This window comes from Sciurus carolinensis, chromosome X (assembly GCF_902686445.1).
Source record: "Sciurus carolinensis chromosome X, mSciCar1.2, whole genome shotgun sequence".
Taxonomy (NCBI): domain Eukaryota; kingdom Metazoa; phylum Chordata; class Mammalia; order Rodentia; family Sciuridae; genus Sciurus; species Sciurus carolinensis.
In genome coordinates, this window is record NC_062232.1 from 6,545,257 (window position 1) to 6,557,370 (window position 12,114).

The following is a 12,114-nucleotide window of genomic DNA, read 5'->3' on the forward strand; positions in this document are numbered from 1 at the left end:
CCAAACCCTGGCTCTGAGCTTAATGTTCTCAGGTCCTCTCTGACAGCTGTGTGGTTCTAGAATCCCTGGTGTGTCCTATTCTGCTCATGGTGTTTGTCAACACTACAGGAAAGCTGTAGCTGCAATGACCTTGAATATTCTGTTACAGCCATGGTGTGATTATTTTTTAATTAATGAGCGAAGGCACCTGGAATCTGGAAGCATTTGGATAGCTGATTAGTTGGAGAAATCTTTCAGATTGTAGGATCTCAGAAACCTCAGGCTGTATGTGTGTGCATATGTATTAGGAATTGCTTTTTATTTTTCCAAAACTTCAAGGTTGAAATGTTGCTAGCAAAGTCCATTAGTTGCATTTCTTGGATGCCATCCTTCCCTTAAACAATCCTATTGAGGAACGACTGTGGCTACTTATCTTTTAATTTGTCCCAGTGGATCAGGATGATTTGCTGGGTCCTATTGGTAGGTGAGAGTTGTAAGTGCACTGGTAGCTCTGGTGCCTCCAACAGGGGCCCAGCAGGTGGCTTGTGGTGTAAATAAAGGGCCAGCAACTGAGTCTGCACACAAAACCCAGTCCCTTACTTGTTTTTGTAAATAAAGTTTTATTAGCACATAGCCGTACCCCTGCATTTACATGTTGACTGTGGCTGTTTTGTTCTATAATGGCAGTGCAGAAATTGCAACAGAGACTGTAGGGCCCACAGAACCAAAAATATTTCCCATCTGGCCCCTTATGGGAAACATTTGCTAACCCCTAACTATCAGTTCGGCCTCTTTGAGAGGACAAGAAGGAGAAAGATGGCCAGAAAGGCTCATGAGATTCAGACAAGATTTTAGTAGCAGTTTCTCCCAGGTTCACTCTGACAGAGAACTCTGCTGATGGCCAGCTTTTCTTACAGATTGGAGACTTTGCATCTTTGAATCTGAATTGCAACTTTCTGTTCAATCTGTCCAAGCCTTCTTGGGGTTAGCTAAATCAGCAAATAATATAACATGGTCTGATTTGGGAGAGGAATGCTGGCATAAAAATTGTCAGGTTCCTATGTCACCTGGCCACTGCTGGGCAGAGAGAGAGAGGGACAGGTAGAAGGTCACAATATGTTATGAATGGGTGTAAAATATGCTGGCAGCATGCTGTGTAATGCCTCCAAATGGAAAACCATCCAAATGTCCATCCACAGCAAATGGAGAAGTACGTTGGGGTTTACTACCATAGTCAAATAAAAGAATAGCTCAATCCAGGTTACCATCTGCTTTTGTACACTCATGAGTTAAGAATGCTTGTTACACTTTTATATGTTGAAAAAAGAATAATATGTTGTGACATGTGAAGATTATAGAAAATTTTAATTTTAGTCGCCACAAATAGTTTTATTCAAACATAGCTTCAGTCATTAATTTGTGTAGTGTCTCTGGCTGCTTTTTAATGACAACTCAGAGTTCAGTATACCTGAAAGAGACCACTTCGCTCACAAAACTTCAAATATTTCCTACCTGGCCCTTGGCCAACCCAGTATAAGGCAAAGAGAATGAACAAACAGTAATTATGCTCAACAGCATGGGTAGACTTTACCATATAATGTAGAACACAAGAAGCTGAAAACAAAAGATTTCATTTATATAAAGTTCTGAAACAAGGAGCAGGAGTGTATGATATGAGAGTCAGAATAGTGTTTACCATTAACAGTGGGACAAGAATTGAAGGGCCATGAGGAGGCTTCTGGGGTCATGTTCTCTTCCTTGGCCTGAATGCTGGTTAAGTGGGTAAGTTTCCTTTGTGAAAATTTGTGGAGAGTACACTTATAATTTTTGTATTTTTATGGATAGATATTTAGTTCAATAAAAATGTTACTTGAAAAAGTGATTTTCAGGGCTGGATGTAGTTCAGTGGTAGAACACATGCTTTGCTTGCATAAGGCCCTAACACAAACCAGCCACACCAAAACAAACAGATCAGAAAAGTCATTTCCATCTGGCATCTTCTCCAAAGGTTAATTACCAGAGTTTCCTTTGGACCCAGAAATTTCACTCCTAATCGTATACCCAAGAGAAATGAGAACATGTCCAAAGACTTCACATGAATGTTCATAATAGCATTGTTCACAAGTAACCCAAATAGCTATCAGCTGATGAATGGATAAACAAATGTGATAGAGTTACACAATGGAATAGTATTCTGCAATAAAAAGGAATGAAGTACAGACACAGACTACAACATGGGTGAACCTTGAAAATATTACGCTAAGTGAAGGAAGCAAGACACAAAAGGCCACATATTACATGATTCTGTTATGGGAAATGTCCAGAAGAGGCAAATCCATAGAGAGAAAATAGATCAGTGGTTGCCTGGGGATTGATTAGAGAAGGAAATGGTACAGGATTACTTTTAGGGAGATAAGAACATTCTAGAATTGTATAGTGGTGATGTACAAATTTATGATTATACTCAAAAACCCCACTAAATCATAAACATTAAAAGTGAATGTTAGTGGACTGGGGATATAACTCAGTTGGTAGAGTGTTTGCCTTGCAAGCACAAGGCCCTGGGTTCAATCCCCAGCACTGCAAAAAAAAAAAGAAAAGAAAAAAAAAGTGAAAGTTAGGGGTTGGGGGTGTGGTTCAGTGGTAGAGCACTTTCCTGGCATTTGTGAGGCCCTGGGTTTGATCCTCAGCACTGCATGTAAATAAATAAATAAATAAAATAAAAGATTCATTGACAACTAAAAAAATTGTGAATGTTATAGTATATGAAATAAATCTAAAAGAATGCTTAAAGTAGATTGTGACTATACCCACTCTGTGCATCTGTACAAGTCAGAAGGAAAAGATCCTAAGGCCACAGTCACCTTGTCCATGCTTTCTGCTGCTACTTCAAGTGCAGATAACTTGAGGGAAGACCTGATGCTTCTAACCAGGTAATTCAGACCCATCCAGTGGATCTAGGCCACTTGAGTAGCACAAAGCAGTTTCTAGAATTCAGTGAAAAAGGACATGTTAGATTTGCTACTTTTGTTTACTAACACTGTAGTTCTCAGAAAAAAAACAGGATGAACTGAAAGATCAGTGATAACTCACTTCCCAGACTTGCCCTGTGATTATATCCAACCCCACTCCCATTCCCCTGATATGTTTTCCTTTGGTCTAAGGAGAGAGAGAGGAGAATCTTTGCAGCAGCCACTCCTGTGTGTTCCCATTGCCCAGCAAGGACTGTTGAGGGTTACCACAAGGCTCCACTGCTCACCTCTAGGTGTCTTTTTATACATATTTATCAATCTCTTTTGGGTTACACTTTGTGATTCTTGCTTGCTTTTGAGGGTATGAGATGATCACCCAGATTATCTCAGAGTTTTAATTTCACGGACACTGAAGAGTACAATCTTAGGGTTTTTTGTTCTGTAATGACTGATAAAAACAGCTGGCAATGAAGATGACTCTGAAATTTCTGGAAAGTCCCACAGGCCTAAATGTTATCTGTGGCAGAGACAGATAGCTTTGATGAATGAAAAAAAGGTTTGCTTGTCCCAAAGAGGGTGAAAGGAGCAGGTACCAACTTTTAATCTCCCTGTCCCTGTGCTAGGGAGGAGGTGGGGAGCACCTGCAGAAACAGCCCATTCCAGGGCTCTGACTTTGGAGAGGATATGTGGTGAGAGCCAGGGAGTGTCATTGGAGGTCACACAGCCAGACTGGGGATTTGTGTAAATCCCTCCTTAAGTGATCTTGCTACTTTGAATAGAGGTATATTAGATTTGAAAGGAAATGGCCTCTGATTAATGAAAATACTTGGAGGAGTTTTTAGGAAAAGATTTTTAAAGTATAGGCATAGATTCATGATTTAATGGGCTCCAGTGATTCTTAGTAAACAGATGCCCACATAGGGTCCCCTGAAAGCTCAAGCGGATTACCTTAACTGCCCAGAGAAGAATTGGAGTCTGTCAGGTGCCCCCTGTCAGCTGCAGACTCCAGAGGGATGATTAGATCAACTTTGGAAATGAGGTGACATGCAGGGCAGTAAGGAAAATGTGTTTTCATGAAACACCTATGATTTTAATTTGAACAATTAAAAAGAGCATTAACCACACTGGGTTACAGATGTCAGCTCATTCCGTCTTTGTAACAACACCCAAGGCTGGTGCTGTTCCTATCCCCATTTCATAGATGAGGAGACTGAGGCATGGAAAAGTTTAGCAACTTGCCCAAGATCACACAGCTAGGAAGTGCACAGCTGGAAGTGGAGCCAGGCAGTGCTGTTTCAGAGTCTGTTTCTAACCTCTATGCGGTGCTGCCTCTCGGGAAATGCTCAAAGTATAGAGGGAAAAGCACATTAAAGAACTAGCTCTATCATACTGTCCATTTATTTTAAGATACATCTATGAAAAATATAGCAATATGTTATAGTGATTCACTCTCTAGGCTATGTTCATAGAGAATCATTGTTTTCTTCTGGATGCTTTTTTGTGAAGATTTTTTATAAGTTGGATAGTCAGTTTAATTTTTCAAAAATAGCCACAACAGAATGTCTGGTTTCTGGCTGCTCCTCCAGAGCCCTGCCATGCCCCACTCCAGAGGTGGTATTTACTCTCTCTCCACTTGGACCTGGGAGGGCTTTTGTGATTGCCTCAGTGGGTCTCATGTGGCAGAAGGGCAACTGCTGACTTCTGTGCCAAGCCAGGTGGTATGATACAGCTTCTTCCTGATCTCTATGTGGACACAATTACTTTGGAGACCAGAGCCTGCAAGTGAGAATCCACTCCACCCAGTGCCACCATGCTGGGGCAGACACTTGGAGGTGCCACATGGAGAGATAGATGTCCAGGAAACCCCAACTGCTCTAGTTCCCAACTGTTGAATCTTGCAGCCCAGACACTGAAGTGTAGTGAACAGACCTTCAGATGACTCCAGCCTTGTTTGGTCGCAGCCTCAAGAGAGACCCCAGGTGAGAACCATCTAGCAGAGCCCAATCAAACTCAGGCAATATAAAGAGATGATTGTTTCTAAGCTGCTGTGTTTGGGGATCTCCACTAGATTACTGATATGGCTTTTTTTCCCTTTTATGGCTATACTAACAGTGAGATGCTCCATGGTATTGCAGGGAAAAAAGGACAGAGAGATTGTTCTTAGTCCTGCTGATTCAGACTGAGAGAAATGAAGCCACCCAGCAGACTCCCAGGTTACCATGCAGGGTGCAGCTTCCTCCCTGTGCCCCCTGCCCTGCTCTTTATATAGTAGCAGCAGGTCAAGGTCCCAGTCCTGATAATTTTTCATATTTTTATTAGTGCATCATAATTTTATATGATAATGGGATTTGTTGTTACACATTCATACATGCACATGATATAACAACATAATTTGGTCAATATTGTTCGCCAGTGTTTCCCCTTTCCCTCTCCTCCTCCCTCCCCCTGGTCCCTTTACTCTATTGGGCTTCCTTCAATTTTCATGAGACCTCCACCACCACCTTTCTTTTCCTTATCTTCCACATAGGAGAGAAAACATATTCCTCTTGATTTTCTGAGTTTGGCTTATTTCACTTAACATAATACTCTTGTGTTCTATCCATTTACCTATAAATGACATAATTTCATTCTCTATGACTAAGTGAACTTCATTATGTATATATACCACATTTTCGTTATCCATTCATCCACTGATGGACACCTGTCTCTTCTGCTCACATATGTTTCTTTTCTCTCTTTCCTGAGTCTTTTATCCTATTTGTGATGAAATTAAATCTTAAAAATTTTTGGTGGGTGCATAAATGGAATCTACAAAACTTCTGTAATGGGGGCCTTGCCTCTGTCACCCCAGTGGTTCAGAAATAAACGTGCATTTAAATGAACTCAAAATATGTTATTGAACATGAACTCCGTGCTGGGCCTAGCAATGGAGATGCAGCAGGTATGCCGTTGTTCATGACTACAGAGGGTCATCAGAATGGGAAGTTATTTGTTGCCATGATGTAATTAGGATTTCTGTTAAAGAATCTTTGAGGAGGCCAAGGAAGACACCCTGTGCTCTTTCTGGGGAAATTAATGCAAGTTCCATAGATGGGGACAAATAGAACAGGGTTCTGGAAGGTGAATGGGAACTTCCCAAGCAAAAGAGAAAAGCTGTTCAAATTGGAGGGAACAGCACATTCAAAGGAATGGGTTTCTGCCTAACATTTTGATGACCCACATGCTGAGAATTTTGAGTAGCCTGAGGTGGTGGGTTCTATATTTAGTCAAGCCTAGATTATACTTAGAATCTGTCCTTCTTAATGCTGATCTGGGTGATTTCCCGCTTTCTTTCATCTTCTAGAACCCATTACATTATCACCAACAGTCAGCTATGCAAAGTCCAGGTTTCCTTGAAATGATACAGATCCCTGTTCTGCGGTTGAGCCAGTTCATTCTCTGTTGCTTTCAACATCAAAGTCATAAATATATCACTGATGTTATCACAGTTAACACATACCTGTTTTTGTTGGGCCCTGGTGGAGTGAGTTTTACTGGTCAGATTCTGTTGTTATCACTTGCTATTGAAGACTTTGATCCTGCCATCTTGAAGTCTTCATGTTGAGAGACCAAACTGGCTGATACGTTTTTGCTTTGAGGGATGGGATAAAAGACTAGGTGTTCTGCAGGCCTTCCAAAGTCCCTTTGTAGGTAAATAATGGTTGTGTGGGAGAAATGTTATCTTGTTAGGCAGGATAACGCTAGCATGGATTAGGGCAAATTCTGTTTTATCCTGTCTCTGTTGGTGGCTTTGTCATCTGTTGCTGCTGCAGCCCTTCTCCCCTGGAATTGGTCTGCATAGCCACAGATAACTTGACTTGTCTTCATTTTCCTCTCCCTCAGAGCCCAAGAAAATTCTCTCTTATCAGTTGTTATGATGCACCTAACTCCTCCTCACCTCCTTTCTCTTTGCCCTCCCTGCCCACAGAGACTCTGTAGATTAGATCATGTTTATTTTCCTCTACCAATTATGTGCCTATCATCATGCCCATGACAAGCTCCATCAAAGTTTAAAGACACATTTGTTCTTCAGAGTAACTTTCCATTTCAAGCATTATTGTCTGGAGTTGTTGCTTGTCTGGAGTTTTGTTTTAGTTTCAGGTAGTATCAACTCCCTTTTAACAGAAGGTCCAAAGCTCTTCAGTTCTTTTCTCTGCTCTGGGCTTTTCTGACCAGGGCTCTGCGTTGTGGGTCAATAGCTCATTGTCTTATTTTCCCATCAGAGATTTTCTTTACCACAAGTAATAGGAGATTATGACCATCTTGTTTTTGTAGAAATGAGAATGAAATCTCTGCTTTCTAATTTTATTTCTTCCCTTATCATATTGGTTCTGTTATTGGTTGCTACTGACTTATGCAATATGATTCTTCCCTGGGCCCTCATCAATGGGTGTAGTTTTCAACTTGACACAGCTCAGACCTCAAACTTTGAGCGTTTTAAAGCAGCTGAGTTGCACATATGGTCAATAAATCAATCACTGTGGCCACTTTATTGCTTGTAAGTTGATTACCCTACTTTGCCCATAGTGACTTTTCAATTTGATTAAAACTCAGTTTTATCAGGTGGTGGTTGAGTCCTCCAGATACATAAATACATAAAGCAATGGGAGAAGTGTGCAGTCAACTATTTTTATGACCACCTTCAAGTTTTTAACCAGCCATTCCAGCACTTTTGTGGTCCTCGTCCTACAATTCAAATTTCCATACTCTATGCCAAAGTCATTTTTTATTTAGTGCATATTCCAAGCTCTTGTGTCTGTAACAGTATAGTATTTCTTCTGCTAACTGGGGTGAGTGTCAGTTCTGCTGCAAAGCATTTTCTACATCTCAGATGAGCTCCTATGTGATCTGTAAATAAGGCTCTGATGGTGGTGGAACAGGGAAGATGCGTTGGCTCATTCCTGATGGTTTTCTGGGCAATAGGAACCCAAATGTGGAAATGGAATTGTTATCTTAGAAAAGTAAGAGGCATTCAACTTTCCTTCTGGCCTAGCAGCAGGAGCCATTTTAACTGTATCTTAAGAAAAATAGAAAATGAGCTTCTGCACTGGAGCTCCTTGCTCAAGACAGTGTGCCCCAGCTCTGCATGGCTCATGGCAGGTTGTCCTGCTTCCCTTGTCCATCTCCATGGTGACCCCCCTTAGCGCAGAGGGTTGCTGCTATTTGCAGATTGACTTGGCTCCTACCAGTGAATTAAACTCTCACCAGTATTTTTACCCTGCTTTTATTGTCCATTTGGAAAGTCAATGATGAAAGTATGTGGGCTACTGCCTCAGTGGCCTCCTTTATCTCTCAGGGGAACCAGTTACCTGTTTGGTTACACCTTTGGCCTCTCTATCCCTCACCTTTTGATACCTTCCTTTTGCAGAGCCTGAGGTTTTCCAGAAATATGTGTAGTTGATCCTCATTTGTAGACTCTTAATTTGCAACTTTTCCTATTTACTAAAATTTATTTGTAGCCCCTATATTAGTCAGTTTTCTGCCACTATAACAAAAAAAAAACTTGAGATGATCCAGTTCAAAAGAGAAAAGATATATTTTGGTTCACAGTTCTGGAGATTCCGGTTCATAATCAATTGGTTCCTTTGCTTTGGGCCTGTGACGAGGCAGCATATCATGAAGGGAGCATGTGGTGGAGCAAAGCCACTCACTTCATGCTCATTTCATGGCCGGGATGGGGGTTGGGAGGAGAAAGAGGTCATACCCCCAAGATGTAAGTGACCATACCCCCACCTCTTAAGGCTTCTACCAAATCCCTAAAACACCATCTTGGGTGCCAAGCCTTCACCACATGAGCTTCTAGAGGACATTTAAGATCCAAACTGTAGCACCCCAAAGTTAACACTTGCATTGCTTTCAAGGTCATTCATAGACAGGCATGTGCAGAGTGGCAAAAGGTTTAGTTGCCAGAAGCACATGCTATCATTTGAGGTGGGAGAAAACGACCCTTGCCTTTCTGATTCCACCCTCATACTATGAACCAGTGTCCTTTTAGTGTTCTGTTTATTACCACATTTTCTGCTTTTTTGTTGGTAATTTTGCTGTTTAAAATGGTTCTGAAGTATAGTACTGGAGTGCCATCTAGCATTTCTAATCATGAGAAGTTTGTGATGTGCCTTGTGGGGAAAACACATGCTAGAGAAACCTTGTTCAGGCATGAGTGATAGTGCTGTTGGTTGTGAGTTCAGTGTTAATCAACAATACATATAGATAGGGTGTCATTAAATGGAAATCCATGTAAAACAAGGTTATGTATTGATCTGGGGAAGGCTGCTTTGGGGAAGGATGAGGAATGATGTGGAAAGTGCTCAGGGGGGGAGGAGATGTGTAGGAAGTGAGGCTTAGGCAAGAAGAGACTCGTAGGAACCTAACCCAGAATTCTCCTAGGAGTAGTGCTTCAGTATTTCTTAATTCAGGGTTGGAGGTGACTATAGACCTTAACTATGATTAACAATGAGAACCAGCTGTGTTCATATTCCATGACAGCAGCAATGCTTATCCTGAAATAATATTTTCTTATATAAGAAAATAGAGCCCATGGATTCTTCTGCTACTGTGTCCAAGTAGAAGTCCTGCTTATGTTTTGAATGGCCAGTTTTCTCTCACAGGTGTAACTTAGCATGGTCCATGCGGGAGCAATGAGTGGCTCCGGAAACCTGATGGATTTCCTTGACGAGCCGTTCCCTGATGTGGGGACTTACGAGGACTTCCACACCATCGATTGGCTGAGGGAGAAGTCACGGGACACTGACAGACACAGAAAGGTAGGTGGCATTTGTAAAGGCCACGCTGAAGGGGATCTCTGCAATGGCTATGCTGTGTTTCATCTGCAAGTTACGGAACTGGGGCTTAGGTTACATGGAATGTACTGGGTTAGGTTTGAAAGAGAGGAGAATGGCTAGGGAAAGCCATAGGTTTCAAGAGGGAATTACAATATCAGGTGCTTTGGGTTAGAGGCTGTGTCAGACGGAGGGAATGCAGTGTGGAGGCAAGGAGGGGACCCTGGAACCACATAAATTTGGGACCCACCTTTCCCTTACCACCTCTAGGCTAAGTGACTTTGGGTGTGCCATTTCTTGGCCCAATTTTCTCATTCATGAGGATGGAGGTGATTATACCTAAGGATTAAATGAGATTGTATGTGAAAACGCATTATCGTGGTGCCTGACATCCAGTTGGCTATCAGTATATATTGGAATGGCCACAATACAGTTGTGTATCACATGCCAAGCGATCATTTGGGAAGGAAGGGTTTTTCAGAGGGAGTGACATATCAGTTGGATCCTGAAGGATGACTAAGAGTTTGCTAGTCAGAGAGAGGGGAGAGGATTCTAAACATCAAGAGTGATCCTTTTATTTTTTACTAAGTCCCAGAGGCATGAAACAACATGGACCCTTTGGGCAATTGAGGGAGCTTCTAGGGTATGGTGAAGGATTTATTGAAGGAAGGAATAAGGATGAGTCTGGAAGTGTGGGCAATGGGGCCCTGTTGTTAGTGACCAAGTGGGCCATGGAGAGGAGTTTGTATTTCGTGTTGAAGGCCACAGAATACAATAAAGATGCATTACGATAAGAGAAGCAGGAAATCCTGAAGTTAGCTCAGCAGAAAGAAGGAGTTCTGAAAGAATGAAGTGCAGATGGAATAAAGGGGATTAGGGACAAGAGACATTCTGAGGAGCTATGGACAGATTTTAGTTGAGATATTGGGGTCAGGAGTGGAGTAGAGTCAAGGAACACCAGGTAGTGCCTTAGATGAAGAGAGGGAGGGAAGGGGAAATGTGAATAACGAGGGAGGCCAGGAGTTCTGCTTTTCAGGCTTTGAATTCAAGCTGCCTGGCTGGCCTGCATGAGGTTGGAAGGTAGAGAGAATTCTGCAGTTCCAGGATGAGGTTAAGGCTGTGGGAAGAGAATGAGGGGCCCTTGGCATGCAAGTTGATGCTGAAGCTTTAGAGATGGCCAGGGTGGCCAAGGTAGCCAAGGTACATAGAGTAAGGAGGTAGTCAGGACCCTGGGAAAGTCAAGATGTAATAGATGCCAGGGAGGTAGGTGGGGAACCAGAGACAGATGCTTAGAAGAAGCAGGTAGAGGAGAAGGAGAGGAACCAGCCAAGAGTGGTCTCAAGCGAGAGGAGGAGGCTGCTCATAAGGTCCCCTGCACAGAGATGTAAATTAGGTGTGTTTCAACAATGTAGGGGCTGTCAGTGACCTCAGGGCGAGCAGCTTCAGAGGGGGATGAGGAACAAATGATGAGAGTGCTCAGAGGAGGAAGAGAGATGTGTAGGGAGTATGTAACATATTCTTGTTTAGGCACAAAGATAATGCAGCCTCTGGGTTCCAACATGGAGGAACAAGGCAGACGGGGCAGCCTTCACTCTAGAGCAGGGATTAGCAAACTATGGCTCTCATGCCAAAGCCAGCTGGCACCTTGTTTTATAAATAAAGATTTATTGGAACTCAGCCATGCCTATTCATTTATATATTATCTGTGGCCACTTTTGTGCTACAGTGGCAGAGTTGGGTATATGCAACAGACACCCTTTAACCTGCAGAGCCCAAAATATTTACTCTTTGACCCTTTACAGAAAATTTTTGCTGACCACTGATCTAAAGGATTATGAGGAGGATGATGATCTCAAAGCAATATAGGATTTTCTTAATACAGGAGGGAAGGGGGTATTCTTACCGCATGCAGAGATTTATCCATCCACTGTGGCAACTGTGATTCACCCTACCTGATTCAAAGGTCTACTGTTAAAATTTAACCCTGAAAACAAAAGTAGGAAATGAAGTCTATTTCAATAGATTTTTAATGAACAGACCTTAAAACATAAGTTAGAGTTGTAACTTGTATTCAAACTGGTGACTCTGAATCAATGTCTCCCTTCAGAATGGATTTTAAATAATCAAAGAGCAAATCATATTTAGTATGTTTTTTTAATTAAGTGAATTTTTTTGGTCCTCCAATTCTTTGGAGACTATTATGGCATCTTTATAGCTCTGTGAACTAGAAAGCCCATTTTATCATTGTGGTACATTACTGAAAGAATAATGTAACTGGGAATTTAGTTGCTTAATTACATTCATTTTCTCAATCACTCTGTTTCCCAAGGAAACCATTTCAGGGA

At 41.9% G+C, this 12,114-nt stretch overlaps 1 protein-coding gene across 3 annotated transcripts in view; it reads left to right on the forward strand.

Annotated features, from left to right (window-relative positions):
• The window catches only part of Clcn4 (chloride voltage-gated channel 4), a 70,317-nt gene that overhangs the window by 17,017 nt on the left and 41,186 nt on the right, over positions 1 to 12,114 (forward strand). For all 3 annotated transcript variants that reach the window (XM_047536266.1, XM_047536267.1, XM_047536268.1), the window contains one exon: positions 9,599 to 9,754. In XM_047536266.1, coding sequence (XP_047392222.1) covers positions 9,611 to 9,754 — 144 coding nt within the window. In that variant the 5' untranslated portion in view covers positions 9,599 to 9,610. The remainder of the gene's footprint in view (positions 1 to 9,598; positions 9,755 to 12,114) is intronic.